Below are 22,734 nucleotides of genomic sequence, written 5' to 3' on the forward strand. Positions count from 1 at the left end.
CTTAAAATAAAAGAGCTTTGTGTAATGTGCATGGGGCTGGTTACTCTAAAAGTGGCCTATTTTTAAAACCCTAATGGAAAATAACATTGATTCAAAGAGCTTTTAAGTATTTATTCTTCTTAACTTAATCCCCATACTACAGCAGAAAAAAAACATGGGGGCTGAGCGAGTATTTATTATTGTGGAGATCTTCAGTTTGAGCAATACAGTGACCACAATGCTGCAACATTTATTTATATATTACTGCAGCTTTTTCATATTTCTGAGTTCTGTAAGATGTGCGGAGGCTGTGCCCTGTTTAACAATATTTCTTTGGTGGTGACTTGGGATACAATTCACTTAATATGAAGTCCCCAAAGTAAACAAAGAGCTGATATGATATGTAGTAATAACCCTTAGCCCCCAGGCCAACGCATTGTTCGCTCCGTTTCGCTTGGAGGATGAGAGTGTTTTTGTGGGGCAGTGTTTAGTTTGGGTGATTTACTGTATGTGTATAAACAAGCTGAGGGGTTTCCATTACCTCTGTTTGTAGGATGGCAGCACGTTGCTCCTTGGCAGTGAGAGACTCTTTGAGCACCTCGATATGCTGTTTGCAGTCGGAGTTCTGGTTGTTGAGGGTCTCTAGCTTCGTCTGCAGAGCCAGCAGTTCTGACTCTTTCTTTGACAACTCCTGCTTCAGTTGGTCAATCTGCACAACACACAAAACAGATCACTTGACCAACCCATTACAATAGCACTCTAATGTTTTTAACCCTCGTGTTGTCCTCGGGTCAAAATGACCCGCAGCTGTGTTCAACCAAGTTCTATTTTATTTCTATATTTTTATATTTTTGGGGATCATTGGTCATCATTCTTTAAAGAAACCCTCACAGCCTCCTTGTCACCAATGATCCCAAAAAGTATGAAAATAAAATAGAACTTGGTTGAACACAGCTGCGGGTCATTTTGACCCAAAGACAACATGAGGGTTAACAGCTCAACATGGCTGTGTGCTCGTCTGTATGAGAAACCTCATTTAACTCAACAGTGAGCTAGTTGGTGCAGCTTTTGCACTATTTTCATCAACACGCTTTTCTCATTAAAAATGCATTTGGGACTGACTCCCCTGCATTCATCATATATTATACATCATCTCTATTCATGATTGATGAAAAGAGGTCTAAAAATAGAATGACAAAACTGTGGCTGGTCTGCGCCTGGTCGACTAACTAATACGCGGACCGGTATGTAAACACAGAGTCAAAGCTCTGAAGAGACATATGAGCCACAGACACATTCACCGTGACACAACCGCCGATTTCAGGTAGCTATGCTGGAGGCTTGACAATATAACTCTAACTCTGACATGCAAACACAAAATAGCATCGCTGACTGCTCTAAAAACTAAACCAAGTGAGATCAGTTTAATGGAAGCTGTCACTGAATTTGTGTGCAGGCATACACTTTTTACACCACATGACACTTTTGTTTTTGCACTCTTTGAACATAATCCAATTTGTATTTGTTAGTTAGCAGCAGAAAAATTAAGTACTTTTCTTTTTCATATAATTAAGGAAGAAAAGTATTTTCAAAAGTGTGCATTCGCTGATTTTTGCTTCTTGATGTAGAGCTTTTCTAAAATACAGCAGACAAGCTTCTCTAAGATTGTTGCCAACAGGGCACTTTTCTGCTGATGCTAAATGTTAAAGCAGATAATTGAAGTAACAAGACAGCTTTATTCAGTACTCTCCTCTCTACACAGATCTGTCTGTACCCTATACAACATGTTGGTTTTCCTATATCAAGCTTTATCATTCATCCATGTGTGCATGCACGGTGCAAGTGGTCTCTACCTTCGTCTTCATAAACTTTGAGTGGTTCTTGTAGACCTCCATCTGTTTGATCTCTTCCTCTCTGTCCTCTGTGTTCAGTAAGCCGTTTGCTTTCAGCATTTGGATCTCATCCTCCAGATCTCGAATGTTGCGCTCCAGAGAGGCAATTTTGGTGTCCTGCACACAAACATGCGGAGGAGACACACCTCAAAACCACGACTGGCATGTCCACAAGTTGCATGCTGCAAATGAACCTGAACTAAAGACAAGAGTCCAGGGGTGACATGAAGCCTAAAAGTCACCAAAAAAAAGACTTAGAGAATAATATAGACAGAGAGGGGAAGAAAAAAAAAAAAAAACAAGAGCAGAAAGATATGGGGAGATAAAGAGAGAATGGAAGACGCTCTTTGGTCTGGCAACTGCAGTATCTGTCGGTGAAATCAAATGCTTTCTACCCAGCTCGTTGCAGCGGCTCGGAGGATTAATCACCATTGGGAAATATTGAGCGCACATCCAGCACGGAGAGATCAGCCAGGACCGGAGAGAAAGGTGCAGAGGGAACGGAAGAAAAGTAACAAGCTGTAGCTTTTTGCCGTAGTTGCTTGCAGATCAATGCAGAATCCAGTCTCGGTACTGCGACTTGTGAGTGCAGCTTTAGCTTCACGGCTTTTTAAATAAATAATACAACGTCTTTAAGATTAGCCATGGTCCATCTCCCTCTCCAGCAGAGCATAGAGCAACCTTGTTCCTTCCTTCCTGTCTTTCTTTCTTTTTGTCTCTCCTTCTTTCATCTGAACTTATGAACTTGTGGCCGTAAGCAGGGTCAGTCATAGCCCACTGCAGATGAACATGGGTAATGTATCGTAATGAGGAGTGATGGACTACCGGAGAAGGATCTGAGGGGTTAACGTCAATACATGAGCACTGCACATGTACATGCACTTCGCCCTGCTGCTGCATCTCACCTCAGTCTCCGTGTTACGAGACAAACATCAATGAACTAACACTGATGCAATCGACACAAGACACCGTACCTTCAAAGAAGAGTGATTTTATTCCATCCACATGTAATCACTGGTACATCGACCTGGTCAGTAAATCTTGCTCTTTATCTCTCTTTCCCTGCCTCTGTATGTCTCTTTTTCTCTCTATCTCCCTGCATACTAGCCTCTCACTGTCATAAACAACCACACCTGTTTCCATGGTAGCAGCAGGCAGGCTATATACTGTGCACTGTCTCTGGTGAGTGAGGATGGAGGGAGGGAAGGAGGGAGGGAGGGAGGAGGGAGGATTATTCGTGCTTCCATCAGCATCAACACAGCAGAGGGAGAGAGGAGAGGGGAGAGATGCAGGGTCTTCCTGCACAGCACAGGAGGAGGAGGAGGAGGCGGGACTTCCCTTGCTCTGCATGAAAATCAACAGGATCCTAGAGCTTGGAATATCACATGACCATGCCATGGGAGGCTGGGGCCTGCACAGTGCCGATCCAGCCGAGTGAGAGGGGTTGTGTCAGCTCAGCGATGATGTCATGATTTATTTTGAGGAAGTGATGTCAGGCCTCTGCAGTGAGGCTGGTGGTGTCTATAGTGGTTCAGTAGCTGGATGGTTCTGATATCTCTACTGCCATATCCAGCTACAGTACAACAAGTACTGAAGAGATATTTCCACCCATGCAATACAATCTAAGCACATTTGTATTTTAAAAGTTTGCATGTTGCAACTGCATCTGTGTTAAAGAATGGAATATGGATGTATGGAAAAATAGAAAAAGAAGTCACTCTTCATGGTGGTGGGTGGGGTCTCTAGAACAGCAATCCAAGTCCATCCTCTTAAATACTGCCTAAATGAATATGTATGTTTGTACTAATATGTAAAATACCTTCAAAATCCCCCTGGAGCTTTAATGTTTCATAAAACACTACACATTTTTCTGCTGATGGTTCCAGTGCTTCCCCAGAAGCTAATTTACACCTATGATATGAGTAAATTATTTAAATCCAAGACACCATTTCAAGGCCTGAATTATCAGCCAACATTAAATACAATCATTTCTTACACATTTTTGCTGTAATTCAGTATGACATATTTACTGTGCTTAGAAACCTTGAATGAAAATTTAAAACAATAGCAGCACAATAGTTCTGAACAACACTCGTCTGAACATTATGAAACTGAAATGCTGGAGTCTGTTATTTATGCAGGGAGTCTGTTGAAAATATTATTATGGAGAGAACTATGTCCTTGCTTGTCATGAAACCAGTGTGCCACGGCAGGTTTGCCTCTTCAACAAGCCACAAAAGCTAAAATGTTGAATTGCAACATTGATTCTTGTTTGTTTACACAACAGCTTTATGAGCTGATAGAGTGTATGTGTGCATGCGTGTGTGTGTGTGTGTGTGTGTGGGAGAGGGATAGAGATGTGACAGTGTGTTGACGATTGACTCAGCTGCTGAGGATCACAATGACAACAATAGCCTCAGCAGAATAGACATCAGCAGTGGCCTCAGTTTAGACATGCAGTGGTTAACATAAAACAAGGCCTGTCCATGGCAGTCCCCTGAGTACAAACAAACACAAAAAAAAATGCCCTATCGTATTAGAGCTGTTGTATGTGGTCATGGTCATAATGTATGTGAGTCAAGTTCTTACTTTCATCTCTATAATGGTCTGCAGGGCCTTGGTTTTGCTTGGGTCCTGATGCAGCTGATTTCTTCTGTGCAGTTCCTTGAAGAAAAGACAGAACATTATGTTGCACTAGGAAAGAAAAATCATTCATAACCTCTAATGAAAGTAGAATTATTTGGCTAAAATAAGTTGACTTAAAAAAAAAGCTCATCACGCAATGCACAGAAACTTTATCTTTATACATACAAAATGTTTCATCAGCTGAAGTGCTCTGCAGTTTTCAGTTTATTGATTTTGTGCCACTCAGCACTGCCATCTAGTGACTACAAAACAAAAACCCCTCAGTTTTAACTCTTGCACATTGAATCCCATATACTAACATCAACATAATCCTGGTCATACAATACCTCACGTAGATGGATGTTCTCTTTCTCCTTCTGATCCAGAATGACCTCCAGGTGTCCGAGCTGGGCCTCTGCCTCGGCAATGCGCCTGGCTCTCTCTTGCTCTTCCTCCTCGGATGCCCTGCCTGACCCGGGGGGCAGCCCTTTGCTCTGCAGCATCTCAAGCAGCTTCTTAATGGACTCATCTCTGGCTCCCAGTGTTTGTTTCTGGGTCTCAATCCTCAGCTCCATCTCCTCCAGGGTCTTCCTCAGCAAGAAGAGCTCCTTGGCCTGCCTGTCATGTTCGGCCTGCAGCCGGCGGAAGTTCTCCTCTGTCAGCTCGATGGTGGTGAAATGGTCAGAACCTGAGCGGTTACCGCTCTCCTGCTGCAACAGGTGGTTGAGGTCTCGCTGTGTGCGCAGTTCATCCTGCAGTGCTTGGATGGTCATCTGAAGATGCTGGGGAACACACACACAAACACATGCACGTATACACACAAAGAGACTCAACAATTATTGAAATTCATTTCAGGATTAACACACAATCCAACCTTTTTCACGATAACACTACACATGGGGGTAAACACACATAAAGACACACCTCTGAAACGCTTTTGCACACAGTTCTGTGGATTAATGCCAAAGCATGTCAAACATGGGGAACACATGACTTACCTTGTCTTTAGAGACAAATGGACTGTAAACAGATCAATACCAGCTGCTAAACATATTCATTTATTAATGCGCTGTGAACGATTGCTCTTTTATTTAAACACGAGCAGAACAACCAGGGAGGGCTGTTAACTTGCTCATCAAATCGAAGAGCATCCTGATGCCCTCTTGCAGCACAGCAGAGGTCTTTGCTCTCTAACACTCACCCTGAGAGGCCTGGACACAACCCACAGAGGCAGCATTCAGTAATAAGGAAAATGTATCTGCAAGCCAATTGAGTACAATGTGGAAAAAAAGCTGTGTTTTCATGATTATTTATATGAGCTGTTACCGTAGACTTGGATGAGTCAAATTATGAAATAAACAGAAGCTACAGTAGCCATACACTAGAGATGAAACAGCCATATGATGAATAAAGGTATGCATGTCCATTAATTTGTGAAACCATACACTATTAAGCCTAACATACCGCATTTTATTGTCTGTAGGGATGTCAGCTCTGCATTTAAGGGGATAATGTTTTAAGCCATGTTTCTGTCAGAGACTGACTAAGGCTCGCCTGATACAATTTTCTTTCAGAAAAGAGACTGAGAAGCACAGATCAATGTATGCCCAGAAAATGGCCCTGTCATGATTTGGAGGGGTTTCACTGAAATAAAACCAACTTTACAGGCAGTCTTGGGCTGTAGGGTTTGTGGTACTGCAAGGGGATGGAGCATCAGACATGTTTGGACTAACATAAACAAACGAATCACTTTCTATTTTTACAGAGTCCATGGGGAAAATAATGACGGTTCACGGGACAAGGAGGTTAACTGAACTGCTGAAAATATTTCACTTTCTTTTGGAGGTTTCATAGGAGAAGAAGGTTGTACGGTGCAAAGGGATTGCCAGGTGTCTGAAAATACACGCCACACTGAAGGTGACTCTATGTTGTGCACACAACACGTGGTGCAAACATAGGGACAAACCTTGGTTCTCCTGGCATCCAGCAGCTGCAGAGCATGGGCAGAATGAACAGAAAAAAACATATGTATGGTGAAAACAGAGCGTCAGAGCTTGATGCAACAGAGACGGATGATCAACGCAAACCAGCCAGAGTTTAAAATGAGAGCAGTCAGTTTATCAGTCTTTAGCCTTCAGTCAGTACACAATATATTCATAATGGACCTTTTTCACAACATACACTTTAGCTTGTCGTAGCTGGAAAAGCACAGGTGAAATGAATGGCTTTAATAAGAACATTGCATTGAAGTGAGCTAGTTTCAGGGTCCAGGTAGTGCATGCTGCTAACTCTCTGGCATGGCTTACAAGGACAATTCATGGAACTGAGCTTTTGTTAATGCATTTCGTTTCACCTGTGTTTTTTGTTCGAGACCAAAATGTCTGCTATAAAAAAAAGTCTTACTGATAATAAATGATTTTATCAAGATGACCTTTCTGGAAAGAGGTGAAGTAAGGAATTTTAATGACTTTAAAATGACTCCAATAAACCACAATGATTTTTACTTTACCTGATCTCAGATTAGATGGGTCTAACATTATTATCAGTTGTAGTAACAGCCATAATAGAGTTATAATTAATACAAGTATTATAATTCAAATTAGTGGTGGTGTGGTAGCAATGAGATAATGAGAATGAGATGAGGTGCTGTAGTGTTGTTTAATTAATTTATTATGAGGCTGTAAATATCAGTTGTTAAACATCATTAAAATTAAACAATAAGTGATAAATCATTTAATTTTAAGCAAACAAAACATGCAACACGTTATCTGGTGCCAGCTTCTCAAATGTAAATTATAAGCTGCATGTTTCTCTCAGGTGATGGTACAATACAATTTGGGGTGTTCGTCTTCCAAAACAAGACATTAGGAGAGGTTAACTTGGGCTCTGGATCATTATTTGGGGCATTTTTGGGGATGGGGATTTTGTAGACCACACAATAAAATCAAGAAATAATATCCAGACTAATAAAAAAAATTATGGCACTCACTAGTTGCAGCTCTAATTTATAACAATTATAACTACAATATAATAATAATAACACAAATACCAATGCAAAAAAAGTAAATCTCTTTAAATTCTCTCATACTAATGGTTTTTCTTCCCACTTCCCCAATACAAAACTGGCATAACACTGTGTGAATGTAAAGCATGTGCCCTTCCAACCATCAGAGGGCAGTGTTTGTGGAGTGATATTAGGAGTGAATTTTCTGTGAAGTGGAGAATGCAAGTTTCCACAACAAACAACAGTTTAGGTCACACTCCCTTTTGTGAGTCAGTGCCATTTGAACAAAGAATCCAACTAATACATGTCAAAATCTCTTTTCTTTTTTTTACTAAGCGCCAACCACTGATTTCCATGTTACACACGCTGTCACATAGTGGCACTCCTTCTGTCATCACTTGGCAGTATAAATTACAACAACGAAAGGGTTTGTACAGTGCCTGAACCTTAAAACTAGAACAGTTGGTTACTGATAAGCATTTGTCTTCCTCACAAAAATAACATTTGGTAACTGTGCACAGAAAACACTTAAGAAATAAGTCTTCTTTACCAGAATTAGAAACAGCTCTATTGTAATTAGACCTGGCTAATCAGAATGAATAATGAATGGTTGGACATGTAGAATATAAATGCCTGCTCATGCTGATACCCCATTGAAAACAGACCTTTTTCTCTCTCCTTATATCCTTTCTTTTATCCTTTCCCATTTCTACATTCTCTCTACTCCCTGATCAATAACCTGCCCTGTTGGAACTAAACTGCAGGAGACAGTCCAATGATCTCATTTGCATACTTGCACTGTGGGTTAAGATGACTATGGCCAATCCTCCCAGATCCCCCCATCACACACAGAGCTGGAGCAGTTCCTGTTAGTCAGTCATGACTCAGCGGATATTGCCGTTGTGGTCATGAGAAGGCTTCTCTTTTGTTGCATGTCCTGAAAATTTGATTCCAGAGGTTTCAAGGAGAGATGTTGAGGTACAGTGCTTCTCTCTCTCTGACACCTGGAGCAGCCAGGGGTGACTGGCTGTCATAAATCCTGTCATGCAGAAACAGGGAATCCTTCTGAGAGCTACCAATAGCCATTTTTATGAATATCCTTATAACATTTTGTGGGAATCAAAGTAGCCTACTGTGTGTCACCATTAGGGGAACAATTTCTCTACTGGTAGTGCTAGAGGTAATTTTACTGCAATCATCACATTTCATCCTCTGAGGACTATGAATACCTGGACTAGATTTCACCATAATTCATCCAGGTGTTGTTGAGAGGCTTCTGTCTGCACACAAGTCTTGAAATCAATGATATTTCTAGGGGGTTGGTGTTAGATTCAAAAGCTCGGGAGTGATTTCCGGGGCAGGTGAAGTCATATGTGTTTCCCCTTACCTTATCCTAACCCAAGCCAGCCATCTTATGAGGCTTAGCCTGACCCCAACCTTATTCTAACCAGCTGCCTACTCGGTTCAGGAGCTAACCCACTATCACTGCTAAACTGTTAAAGCTATTCTGTCCACAGATGGATACTCAAAGAGGCGCAGGAACAAGCTGCTATTCGTACGGTATATGCGCTATACTGTATGTGTGTGTCTGTGTGTAACAGGAAGTGGGTGTTTCTATCTGACAGTTGGACAGCTCCGAAGCGCTGAGTCGGAGGAGCCTACTGCTCACTACATTCCTAATCTCCGTGTTGTATGTCGTGATGGCTGACAATACAAAATTACACCCACACCATAACAGCCAACACTACAGAGTGGTGTGAATGCAGAAGTCTGAGAGTCAGTAAAAGTATGCTGAATTCCTAAAGGTATTTTTTTTTGCAGGTTGTGTTCTTTCTGATGATATTCTAGCAGCTCTGTATGCCTATGCCAGCATGTTAACAAGCTCATAGTGACCATGTTAATATGTTCATGTTTAGAAGATGTAACATTTACCCTGTTTATCATCTTTGTTCAGTGTATCAGCACACAAACAAATGCTAATTAGCACCTAGCTGATGGAAATGTGATTAGTTTTGCAGATATCTGGTCAGAAAGAACAATTAACCTTTCACTAAAAAACAAAAATGTCAACCTGTTTGTGCCACCACTGAAAAAGTCTGGGGCAATAGCAATAGGTTTCCTTCTCCACAGAACCTGAATGTCTGTAAAAGGTTTCATGACAGTCCATCCAATAGTAACCAGACCAAAGTGGTGGATCAACTCACCAATATAGGTTTGATACTGGCAAATATTTTCTTAAGAGTTGTGTTTTTTACATTTTTGTTTGACACTGCAGAGGTCAGAGACAGGCAGCAAAAGGAGGGAATCACATGCAACAAAAGTCTGTAGCTCAATCTGAACCTGTTATGTTGTGTCCTAAACCTTTTGGACAACATTGATGATCACATTTATATGTTCGATCATTTCATTTGTTTGTGGAATATTGGGAGGACAATGCTGACTGTATGAACACTGGTACATCTGACTTATGTAATATTAATTACAACTAGTTGATTCAATACCATGTATCAAATCTTTCACTTCATACTAATGCAAAATAATGATCCACAGCCTCATCAGTAACGACGAGATGAAGTGTATAATTTCAATGATTTTGCATGAAAACTAGACAGTCAGTCTGCCAGTGCAGGCAATCAATAAACCATTTAAATAAATATAAAGGCTGAGTTTCATCTACAGAAATGTTACCAAGTTAAAGCTTTTTCAAATTATGATAACACACATCGCTGATTCAAATAATGTTTAGAGGAAACACTACTTGGTTCAAGCATTATTTTACCCTATTTGAATTTAAGTATGCATATTAGGCTACCATGGGTCTCCCATAGCTGAGACAGTGAGAGCTCAAAACCATGAGGAACAAAGGAAACGCTGAGTCAGAGATCCTCAACAACTTGCTACATGAGTTTATGTTTAGTTCAAACATCACCTAAGATTATGTATCTTAACTCACAATAACAGGTGCACCTTTTTCCTCAGATCACAACTATATCTTGAAAAGGTTTCAAGATATAGTTGTCCACTTGTTACAAAACTATCAATCTTACAATTTATGTAGGTTTTATGAAATTAATACCTTATTTGAGTAAAAATTATTGAATTGTCACTTTTCTTAATAGCTACTGTGTTATCTGTGTTATTATGTGATATTTCACCATATTTTGTGAAAATATAATGTTTATAGATTGTTTCTTAAAAAATGTCAAATTGCCATTGAATCAATTGTGTTATTCCATTTCATTTCGTGGCTTAAAGACATGTACATTTGTATTATCAGATTCTTACTTTACTTGCTAAGATGGAAGTTTCTGCACTGGTGGAGCAGCTCTGATCTAAATCTAAACCTCTGTTATTTCTGGAGAAAAAGACACCAGCAGACTGTAACATGTCTTATCCCCGAGACTTTGTTCTTCCATCCTCTACTCCCATTTTAATCATACCAGCCTTGCTCTCTGCATTTGCATCTCATCTTGTCTCGAAGGAGGGAGACTCCTCATTTCTACACCTTCCTGTCATCTGGATGAAGCAGCAGCCATCTTATATGCTCAGATGGGGAGTGGTTGCCACAGGACGGACCCACTTTAAGTGACCATTCACATGATACTTCCTGTGTCCACATGAGCTCAACATGTCATGACATTGACAAAAACATCAATACGCATCATTTATGACTGCTGCAAGCTTGGTTGCGACAGAATGAAAAGAACTAAATGTCAAGTCAACATCCTGCATTAATGCACGCCGTAGTGTGTGCACCTGAGCCATGAATTATATGTGAAAACAAATAATGGTGACGACACCTCTCCCACTCACATTACAGACGGGTGGGGATGATTAAAGCGCTGCACACACAAGCTGAACAACTACAAAGGGAAATAACCTCTAATCAGAAAGCACCCAGCCCCATTCACAGACATTCAACACACACCACAGACTGTATGATACACAAAAGGACATGAGCACAAATGCTTATTCACACTGTGCTCCAAATATACTGAACCTCTATCAACATTTTAGGAGACACAATTGTCCCACCCAGTTCACGTGTTCTCACTTCTAACGCTTTGGCAGCTTACAGTAAAGAATAAAAAAAACATGTCATATGTGAGGCGTTGTATCCGTGGACAAACAGAGCAGAGAAATATGTGGAGCTCAGCCTCCATTTTTGTGTAATGCGCTGATGAGGGCTGACTGGGTGGCTGAGCAGCAGTGGTCATGACTCAGTCAGATATGGTACGCTCTAGCTCACACACTTGCCTCCAGCAGCTCTTGTCCAGCTTTGACACGACAAAAAATGTGTCTGAATTCGAGTCAAACAACTCAGTGTTAAGGCAGCCTGAGCCAATAGTATAGTATATTACAAATGTAGCACAGAAAACAGGGGCTAATCATTACCTCTAGTCATTATGACCAGCAACAAATTTTAACTAAAGCTCTGCAGGCTGTGGTTGGTATTTCCGTCAGTGTAAAATGTGCTTCATAAAACACATGAAAGACAAACTCGAATGCATGAATGGTTTTCTTCTTTTCTGAAGATGCTGTAAAAGAAGCACAAATTCCCAGTTCTTAATTTTCACAAGATAAATAATACATTGCCATTTGCTCAAGCTAATAGAAGCCTGAGGCACCTGATGCAATTGTGAAGGGTCCTACATGACAGATGTAATGATTGGACTGAAATCACTCCATTATTAATGAGGCAATTTGTTCTATAGTCAGCCTCTCAAGCAGCCCAGTGGGTGTGACCAAAACATCCCACCGTAAGTATACTCTTACGTAAGGATGCCTCGCAGCCCAGAAATCAAGTTAGAAAAGACCAATTATAGTAACAAGGCACATCTGCCTTTTATTAGCTGACATACTTCATTAATGAACCCGACCAGGAGGGATATAAATATCATTCAGTGCAGAGGCAGAGCGAACACTGGACAAGGCTGAAGATAAAAAAAAAAAAAGGGTCCTCTCTTTGTATCAAACACAAAGGCATGAGAGCTTATACTGTAGAGCTTTTATATTCTGCTGGACACATTCAGCTCTTACAATGTATGAAGCCAAACTAAAAATACATACAAGGATTCACTCTCGCACTGAATGTAAAGAATAAGTAAAATGATGAATTACTTTGGTCCTGACAGTGCTGGTTTAGCTTGAACAGGCACGTTCTTCTCCCAAACATTGCCTTAATAAATTTTCATGAACTATAAAAATACAAAAGCATCAAAGTACATCTGCTCCCCCTATAAGGCTTACCAGGAGGTATAATCATCCCTCCCTTTAGCAGCATGGCACTGCCTAAGCAGCCTCTGTTAACTCCAGTCAAATCAGGTAAGTCAAAACCTGTGTTTCAGAAAGGGGAGTACTTATACACAAATCCAAGCAGTTGTTCCAGCGGATAGGTGACAGTGCCACTAATGGTGTCGGGCTATGACCTTGAAGGGTGGAGTGACAGTCTGCCGCTTTGAGTAATGACTGACCTACTGGCTTCACAGTGTCTGAAAACATCACTCCAGCAGACAGACAGAAACGCAGACAGACTGCTACAAAGACAACAACCAGCTGCCAAAATTAAGTCTTTACATTACTTGAGGCATTGGTTCAATTTGCTGAATCATGCCACAGCCTGCCTCAAAAAGAAAAAAAAAAAATACTGAAGAGCTCAATCCAGCCAGGCAAGCAATACGCTGACCTATTCCACAATCTGCCTCCATGTGCCATGCACTTTTCCTTACAGCTGAGCTGTATAGTCAGCTAACTATCTATAATCATGCAGCTGAAGTTTGACATGAAAATGATCAAAATTAGGGTGACACAGTGTTTTTTAATACTGAATGCAAGTGCAGTAAAAGATGTTCAACTATTTTTACGTCTACATAATTTCCAAAAGAAATTAATGCACAGAATGAGTAGGTTAATTAAAAAGACTTCAGCTGTAAATTGGTATTTTTCTTCATTTAGTCAGGCAAAAACACACGAGGGATCTGCTATACTAAAACGGGTGAATGCCAGATGAACAGAGGTAAACAGTGGGAGATGATCAAAGTCAGAGTAAATAAAGGAAAGGCAGTGGGAAAGGAGAGAGACAGCAAAGAGGAGGTTTAAGTGTCCTTGACATTTGTCACTGGGCCTTGTGCCTACTCTTGTCAGTAACTGATTTAACTGGGCCATGACTACACCCCCACACTGAGGCAAGCAAAAAAACCTTTTGACATCAATCCCCTCGAGGGCCAATCTGCTGAACCTTTGAAAACTAACTGAGATTAAGTAATGTTGTGGCCATACCATGCTTGTGAAAGTTCAGCTCACCTGTTACCAATGCCTTCATGATTTTTACCTGATCACAAACAACTGAAAGCTAAGATTTCAATTATATTGTAGAAAACCAAACAATCGAAAGATTTTGTATTTCCTGTAGCTGAAGTGACATTGATTCTGCTCTGGTGCACGAGGCAAGGCGAGTGTGTGTTAAATATTTATGTACACAAAGAACTCTTTCCAGAAAGGTTTCCACAAATATTGAAATACAGGATTGACTGCAATAATTCCCTGAAATTTTGGACTGAGGATGACTGTGGTCTATTGCAGAGAAGAGTATGGTAAAAACCGAGACACAGATCAAAAAGGACAGCACTTGAAAAAAACTAGAAAGACAACAGACAAGCAGCAACTGAAATTCACTGCAGTAATGAGTGGATTATGACAGCTTTCGAGGACTGGCCTCACCTGGTTCTCCTCATGAGTGACTCTCATCTGTTCTTTAAGGATTGATGTACGAGCCGCCTCTTCTTTCCTCATTATCCTCTCCTTCTTCAGTTCGGGACTCCAGAAACTCTTGATGCTGTTTGTGGAAGATCCCAACTTACTATCCTTCAGGTCAAGCTCCCGCCGCAGCATCTCATTCTCCCTCTGCATCTCCCTGAGCTGGGCCTGCATCTCCAGCAACTCCCCCCCACTGCTTCGCACCGCCTGCCTCAGCAGAGCGGAGGGCACCCCCTGGTGGTGGTGGGAGTGCAGCATGGAGAGGGAGCCCAGGTCACTGTAAGACAGAAGGTCAGCATGAGGCAGCCCCACTGAAGCAATATTGGGACTGCTGCCCATGGCTGTGACGCGGCCCCCGTACATGGCCCGGCTGGTGGCGCGACCCAGAGTCATAGTGCCTTTTGGGTAGGTGGCAGTGGAGCCCACGCCCTCGTGGTCACTGAGGTACATGGGCCCCGAAGTAGCATAGGCAGCGTTGAGGGATTGGATGTTCTCCATGGAGAGCGTCTTGCCCCCTCCACCACCCCCGCTCCCGCTGTGCGCCCTTCGATGACCCAGTCTGGGGGACCTTGGCAGGCGCGGGGACCGTACGGGGCTGCTCTCTACATGGCCTACAGCTCTGGCACTGCCGTACATGTCCTGCGTTTCGGCGGGGGGGCCACCAGAGGATCCTTAACAGGGGCGTGCTGAACTGAGACTGCTCTGACTCTTAGAACCACACATTAGTGATTATTTCATGTCTGAATAGGTGGAGCACATCAAAGTCAGATCTGAGGAAACAGGAGAGAAGAAGATGAATAACAACTATTTGCATGTGTCAGATGAGAGGCACAATAAAACACTGCCAAAACACTTTAAGGAAATAAACAGTACTTTCCACTCAGAAATTAAGCTGAGGAAAACAAACAGATATGGCCTGCTAGATATTACACTGTGCATGAAAAAAAAGAAATTCTTCTGTTAGCTTTAAGAATGTAATACTCAATGTCAGCAGCCAACTGTCCTAATTTATTTGGTTCCAATCTCAAATGGCCCACAGGAATTTCCCAGCATCATCCTGGATTTACTACTGGCCAACACTTGTCTACAGTCAATCCCATTAATGCTGAAAATATAGTCAGAAAGACAGCTTTACAGCCTCACTGTATAAAGATAAATAACACACAAATTAAACACAAGAGCAATAGTATATCTTATCTCACATTTGTCAGCTGTGATTGATGATATCCATGGAAAGTGAATTAGGTTTTAATGAATTAGTTATTTTTTTTAAATAATCTGCAGAAACATACAGCCTGAGGTTTAATCATTCAAATGCCAGTGTTTTTAATTAGCTGTTATTAGTATTGCTTTTTGTTCAAGCACATATTCTGTGCACCCAGTGATGAGTTACAGTGCAGAAAAAAAATAAACATTTTATTAGAGTTTGATCCCTTGCTGATCAGCTCTTGATCCTGGGAGAAAAAAAAGCGTTGTTCGGAAAATGGGTTTGTGAATTTGTTTTCCTTTAACATATTCCATATACAGTATACACAGAAACACAGCAGGGTGTGCTGCTAATAGTGTGAAGATCACCACAGTACATCAATAAAGAGCATCACGTTGCACCAACATTGCAATCAATAAAATATCTGGAGATCAAAGTGATGACAACCAATTATGAAACACATCTAACATGATGGCATATGAAATAAAGTGAAACCTCTGCAGCTCTCTATTGTCTCATAATTTAACACACAATTGACTTTGTGACAGTGAAGCATTCTGGACCTGGCATATCTTTGACTGTTATCATAATATTTATTATTGTTTGAACACTTCAAGAAAAAGAATACCTAAAAAATATATTTCTTATAGTTCCTTAAAAAAGGGTGATAAGCTAAATATCATAAGATATATGCCATAGTGTGAGACCTAATTATTTTTTTCAGCTTCAATTTGAACTAAAATTGCAATAAATCACAGGTTTTAAATAAAGCCAATCCGGTGGGTAACAAGGAGGAAAGGATATGAGCGAGTTAATTTTTAATAATGTAATAATGGCTGTGCCATTTCATGCCATCTGTGGCTTAAATATATCACAAGATATATCACAGTCAATGATTTATTTAAACTTGAGGGGACCGATAACGTCATTATTACACCATGCCAGATTATTTTAGGTCAAATACAGAAAGCTGTCAAACAACAAATAGTGAAGACGCTAGCTGAGCCTGGTAATATCACAGGCGTTCTAGTGATGAATAAAATTGAACTGTCTGTGAGTAAAAAAATGGACTCTTCATCAAAGCGAACCATGGTACTTCTCCTCTTATGACACTTGTTACTTAGACCCAGTTGCCATGGTAGCCATGCCTGGGCTAACACAGATAAAGCACCTCAGTCGTCTGACATTAGGACAGTGTGAGTTACTAAAAGGTCTGTAAAAACAATTGTGGCCAAGTGCAGATGGTGTGTATTGCAGCAATGCCAAAGTGACTTAAGGGGCCTTCCTCAATGCTTCAGGGTTTATCTTGCCAATTATGTAAAGTTTTAAATAAAATGCATTTTATTTTATTTTACGTTGAGGGACAAATGAAATAATTCCTGGCATAGACACACGTGTCAACAGGCCTCTTCAGTATATGAACTCCAGTGAGATTTTGGATGACAGGAACCCTCAACTGTACTCACTGAAGCATCATCTATGGGAAAACACTGCAGCCTGGCAGAGGAGGTCAAAACAGACAGTGTCATCTCTATAGTTATAATAAGTAACAGGTGTCTAGAATAGAGATGGGACTGTACACGTATAAAATGGCAGAACAAATCAAACAGAATCTGTCTAAAGGCTTGGACAGTGTATGTCTTCAGATATTTTGTTCATTGCCTTTAAACAGTGCAAAATGACTACTTTTTTTTTCTCAACTGGCAAATTAAATTAAAATGTTTAAATATTCAGACATAGGCAACAACAAGCACTGCTGCTGTTATCTTCAGTGGTTGGCTTGCTACAGCAGGACTGTGAAGTCTGGTTGGAGAATGTTTTAGGAGAAGAAATAGCATTCAGCAAAGGACTGCGCAGACCGAGTAACAAAAACATCTTTTGATAAATTACAGTTGTCCTGTTGCATATAGTTTGATGGGTCTCAATGTTTATTTTTTTTGTGACACTTTTAGTGATGATAAATCAAGTCAGTGGTCAAGACTGAGGCTTCACTGCGTTTGTAGTGTCAAGCAAAATATCCTGTGAAGCATCTTTGAGTCCGTGTTAGTTAAGATCTACTGATAATGACTGTTTCTCTGTATTCAGGTTTTACTTGAGTTTGGTATATGTTGTCATCTTTTCTCAGACTTTTTCTGTCATCACAGATTCTGCAGTGATTCAGACAGTGACTCTCTGTGACATTTGTGCCTCTTTAAGTTGCCTTAAATTCGCCTGAAAATGTATTTGTAAAAATGTGTCTGCCAGCCCCTTATTAAAGCTGACATGTTCTGTGCTGTTCAGCTTCCACTATGATTGGATTACATTGTGATTGTGAATTACAGGAAAATTATGGAGTGTGACGTGGGGGAAAGTTTGAAAAATCATGCCATGCTGGTGTGCCAGTGATCCGGGATGTGCCTACTTTAATTCCTGGGCATCTTAGTCACGTGTCCTCCCCTTCCCTCCTCCGCAATTCCATACTGCCAGCTGTCTAACAAAGGCAAATATTATCCAAAATATTTTCCACATTCTTGTATTTTTAGAGGAAAACTTGACCAAGGCTGACGCAAACACTGCCTGTTAGAAATGCTTAACACGACAGAAGACAGCCTCTAAAGTAAACCTCCCTTTCACTGTTTCAAAAAAATCATGCTGTGCTGCAGGGCAATCATAAAGTATGGTACAGCCTGTCAGTTCGAAGTGATATGCACATGGCTGTCCCACAGTTATAGTTTTAACTGAATGATTGCATGTTGTGGAGCATTGAAATGGAAAAACGTATATTGTTTGATCAAAGAACTCAGTGTACGGCAGTTAAAAATTACAATTATTTTTAGATTCTTTTTGATTAATCAATTAACTATTCACCCCATCAAATGCCATATAGTGAAAAGTGCCCCACCCATTGAAGTAAGGCCTTTTGTTTTAAACGTTGACACCCAATTCACATTTCAATTTACAGCAATATAAAACAGACCAAACACTTTTAGTTTACCAGCTGAAATCAAGCAACATTTGGTGTTTTTGTTTGATAAATGACTTAAATGATTAAGCTATTTTCAATATTTCTGCCCTTTCATTTGAGATGACTGACTAATCCTTCCAGCACAAGTACAGTTGACATCTATAAAAGAAAATATGAATGACAACATCTCCAAATCCCTGAAAGTCATGTTTTACACTAATTTATGTCTCATAGAAGCCTGTATAAGATTACTCAATACTTTCCACTTTTATTCTAAGCCTGTTCTGAAGTAAATCTTCTTATCTACATTGGAAGACTTTACCCCTGAATCAGCCACATCCAGAGCACCAAAAATATAGCTAAGAACGCAGGGAAATGACCAAAGTGTAATACCAGAGTATCATATTATTGCAGAAACTGTGATAATATTGATGGACCACCAGAGATGCCAACTGCAACCCTTCACTCCACCCAAAGTCTATGAAAATATGCAGTGATTTTCCTTATGTTTTTTTTTTTTTTTTTTTAAAGCAAAGTTAACCATAATGACACAAATGGTTATCACAAACACACCTGGAGGTTCTGCTGTGGGTTATTGCAACATAAATTATGCAGCTCAGGTGTTATCAAGCAATAATTACCAGATAGAAAACCTGTCAGCAAATGGCAATATAGGCCACTGAAGAAATTATCACAGGCAATTCAGAGAGCAGTGGTGCAGAAACAGAGAAGAGGATAAAGATGTTCTGAAATAAAGATTTCACCACAGGCGATGCTATCCGTGAGGTCAGGGAGACTGTTTCCTATCAGGCAACCGTGACATTTTGAAAGCCATTATTATGTTCTTACTCAAATAAAACTGCGGAGAATGAGTTAAAACTCCAGCCTACGGATCTTTGGCTGTGGTAATGTGCTTTTCAGGTTAGAGCGCATGTCAGTGGCAGACAAAGAAGGATATTTTCTATAAATAGCCTGTAATATGGGTTGATAATAGTTGATAATTCATGTGAAAGAAGAAGCCGACCAACCGGTTCAGCTCGGTGCAAAGCTATTTGAGCAAGTGCAACACATGCAGCCTCCTCATCAGGTATTCTACTACAGAGCCTTTAACGCCCCCATGTCTCCCACTGACTTCAATGCTTGCTTGATTGGATGAGCAAATGTAAATGTGCCACTCCAAATGGCCCGTTCATCCATCCACCGGATTCCAGTGTCTAACGATGGTCCTGCTTATGCTAGAAATAGCTCCTAAAAGGAAGATTTCTCTGGAAAGATGTGAAACACTGAATATGGGGTTGTCTTAATTACATCCAGGTCCCTGTTTTCAATTCAAATATAGCATATCTCTTCATTTCTGCTGTCTGATGTGTGAGCTAGTTACATTTGATGCAGCATAGGAAGGCACGACCGACCAATTGACAGCTCATTGGGCCTACATTTTCGATGCCTCCAGCGTGGTGTGCGTCGTGCACCTGAATACACCAATGAAATATTAGTCTAACCCTCCGTAGGGAAGCCGACTGATACCTTTACTTTGAAATACGGCGCTGCTCTATGGTCTCAACACGGCTTTAAAATGCAAATTCTCAGGTATTAAGCGAGCACTGAGTGGCTGTCTCTATGCAATCAACGACCACGGAAGGAGAAGGTTTTTTTTTTTTTTAAACGCACACAGCCTTTGCTTTTTGTCCGGAATGTCGCTCACAAAACGTTCCAAAAAAAACAAAAAAAAAACACGAAAGGACACTCCGCGCATTTGAAGCGCTGTTACTTCTACAATGAAAAGCGGATAGGCTCGGTGTAAAATCAAATACACAAATGTACCTTTATCGATGTTAATTCCGCTCCTTCGCCGTTCTAGACGGCATCTTGTCGCCTCCATTCACCCCAGCAGCCTCTCTCAGCATCCTGCGCTGTCATTGGGCAGCGGACACGCTCTCTCTCCTCCTCTACACACCAGGGAGCAGCATCATCACTACTGCAAGTGGCAGCTGGCAGGAAGGGATGGGCGGATGAGATGCGGTGAGCGGCCTGCACGAAATTTCACGTTCACATCATCTTGGTGCTGACTGGGACTCCTTCAGCGTGTCCACTCGCATTAAATGTCTTGAGTTATATATTTTTTTAATGGTAGCTCACATGCCTCCCTCATCACGCAAACGTTTACAGGTGCCCGGAACCACTGCGATTCACAGTGCAATGTAAAGTAGCCAACATTTAAGGATAAGTATGGTTGTAATTTAAAACCGAAGCTATACAGTGCTCGAAGTTGACCGGTACCGTTATGCAGAAGAGGTGTGACTGTTAGGAGTGCATGCACAGGGAAAACTTACAAACACTGTAATAATGTAGCAAAGTAGCAGTATTACCAAAAACGATATAATCCCTGTTGCCCGATTCATTCATGACAATAAATTATCTGCAGGCTAAAGTTTTTAAACATTTAGTCATCAATGATTTAGGCCATCGACTCCATAGCATGTCATTTAGCATATAATTGGTCTGAAATTTACAAGATTTTCTTGATTAATTTCAAAACTGTATCATCAAAATTTTAACTGTAGGCTATAGTTATGTGTTTTTAAGCAGAAGGATTTCTTTTGGCAACTTAAATTGGGGTTTTTAATTGCAAAAACATGAATTAGGGTTGTCAAATTCAACTTGTCAAAGTTGATCAAATATGATAGGCTATGTGCTGATAAAACCACTTTATTACTATCAAACTTAGATTTGAAGTGTTATAACTACTGCATTCCTTATTCAGCAGAATGTAATTTAGCCAAGGTCCTTGTGAAATGTATGAAATTCACACTGTAAAGACAAATCTGCTATGTGCCGATAAAGTAATTTGATTCATAAATCTTAAAAATAAATAGAAATAAAGTTTGCATTATAGGGCAGAGCTGTACCTTGCGAGGGGCATGCAGTTCTTGACCAGCAGACAGACAGCGTGACACGTGTACTCTTTACTGCGTCTGCAAATCAGACTATCTGGGCGATTGATAATGGCCCACACTAAACTTCATCACCCAAGGGGCACTATGAGAGCCCTCGCCTGTTCAGGTTGTCGCCTGCCTGCTTTTCTCTGTCGGCGGCTAAGACTGTAGTCTTACATTAACGTAGGCTACATTAACCTTAAACTGGTGTCGGCCTGCCTCCAAAAGGGCACTACTAGAACAGGAACAGTCAGGCTATAATATAAAAGAGCTTTGAAAGTCAAATCATACACAAGCAGTACTAAATGCTGGCGGGGAGCAGCAAGCGGTGCTGCTAATAGCGGAAAGGTCATTAATATAAAATTAGTGCCAGAAAAACACACGAGCCACAATTCAGATTAACACCTTAACATAGGCTACTTTAAGTATATAAACATCTTATCCATTGTCAATTACGATGTTGTTTGTCCTCTCGAAAATGCCAAGTGCTGGAATTAAATATTGAATCCGATAATATGTCTACTGCCTCATGCTTAAACTCAAGTCACCTTGGTCATCCAAATGCCGCGACTTCCTGTATCCGCTTCAATGGAAAACCCTCATTTCAAATTAAAAGCACTCTGGTACATTTAATGGACGTTGCATCCAAATATTTGGCTTTCACCTACTCTTGTCACTTTCAGGATTGAAATGATTTCAATCAATAATCAATTGATTAAATAAATGTATATTGTGCACATCAGCACAGAAGAAATTTCCCCTCGGGGATTAATAAAGTGTATAAAATCACCAAAAAAATAAATAAATCAATAAATATATATTTACTTTACTGCAAAAATTCTGAATGTAATACTTATTGATTTGCTGATATAAACTACAGGCCATATGAATAAGGGGAGTACTAGGACTTTTTTTCCCCCCACTTCAAACACCAACTGTATGAGCCTTGGATCAGTAGTCGAACCTGTGGGGAGAGCCAGCAGAACTTTGTCGGTTTCTGGATTGAATGGTATTTTGCCCTAAAATGTGAGCTTCAGGGATCCCTTCCTCCCACGTTGTCTACCACCCCAACAAGCTATTCCAGTGTAGCCAACTGCTGGACAAAGAGTCATTGAAGAAGCCATCAGATCTTTAAAAAATCAACAATTAAAAGGCCAAATTAAAGCAATAGTTTTGGTAAATAAACTTATTGGAGGTCCTGCTGAGAGTTGGATTAAAGTATCGATACCACTCTCTCATCTGTAAAATATTACATATGCATTATGTTATATTAGATTTAACTTAACTGTCATTGCACAAAATACTGAGACAACTGAAAACAATGAGGTATCTAGATATGAAAAAGAGGGCAAAATAATGCACCTTTACCAACAAGGTGGAGCACAGAATAC

At 40.5% G+C, this 22,734-nt stretch overlaps 1 protein-coding gene across 5 annotated transcripts in view; it reads right to left on the reverse strand.

Annotated features, from left to right (window-relative positions):
• erc2 (ELKS/RAB6-interacting/CAST family member 2) overlaps positions 1–20,373 on the reverse strand; it is a 43,047-nt gene extending 22,674 nt beyond the window's left edge. For 2 of the 5 annotated variants that reach the window (XM_069703341.1, XM_069703336.1), the window contains exons 1-7: positions 20,232–20,373; positions 14,221–15,026; positions 6,463–6,486; positions 4,844–5,278; positions 4,461–4,535; positions 1,833–1,988; positions 521–688 (exon numbers count right to left, since the gene is read on the reverse strand). In XM_069703341.1, coding sequence (XP_069559442.1) covers positions 521–688; positions 1,833–1,988; positions 4,461–4,535; positions 4,844–5,278; positions 6,463–6,486; positions 14,221–14,892 — 1,530 coding nt within the window. In that variant the 5' untranslated portion in view covers positions 14,893–15,026; positions 20,232–20,373. Of the gene's footprint in view, positions 1–520; positions 689–1,832; positions 1,989–4,460; positions 4,536–4,843; positions 5,279–6,462; positions 6,487–14,220; positions 15,027–17,864; positions 17,930–20,231 lie in introns of all 5 variants that reach the window. The other 3 variants (XM_069703338.1, XM_069703339.1, XM_069703340.1) reach the window with 3 other exon arrangements.
• Between the last annotated feature and the right edge of the window lie 2,361 nt (positions 20,374–22,734).

This window comes from Brachyistius frenatus, unplaced genomic scaffold (assembly GCF_029030835.1).
Source record: "Brachyistius frenatus isolate BFR_SWC_R1_liver_20210118 unplaced genomic scaffold, ASM2903083v1 Contig_45, whole genome shotgun sequence".
NCBI classification, from domain to species: domain Eukaryota; kingdom Metazoa; phylum Chordata; class Actinopteri; family Embiotocidae; genus Brachyistius; species Brachyistius frenatus.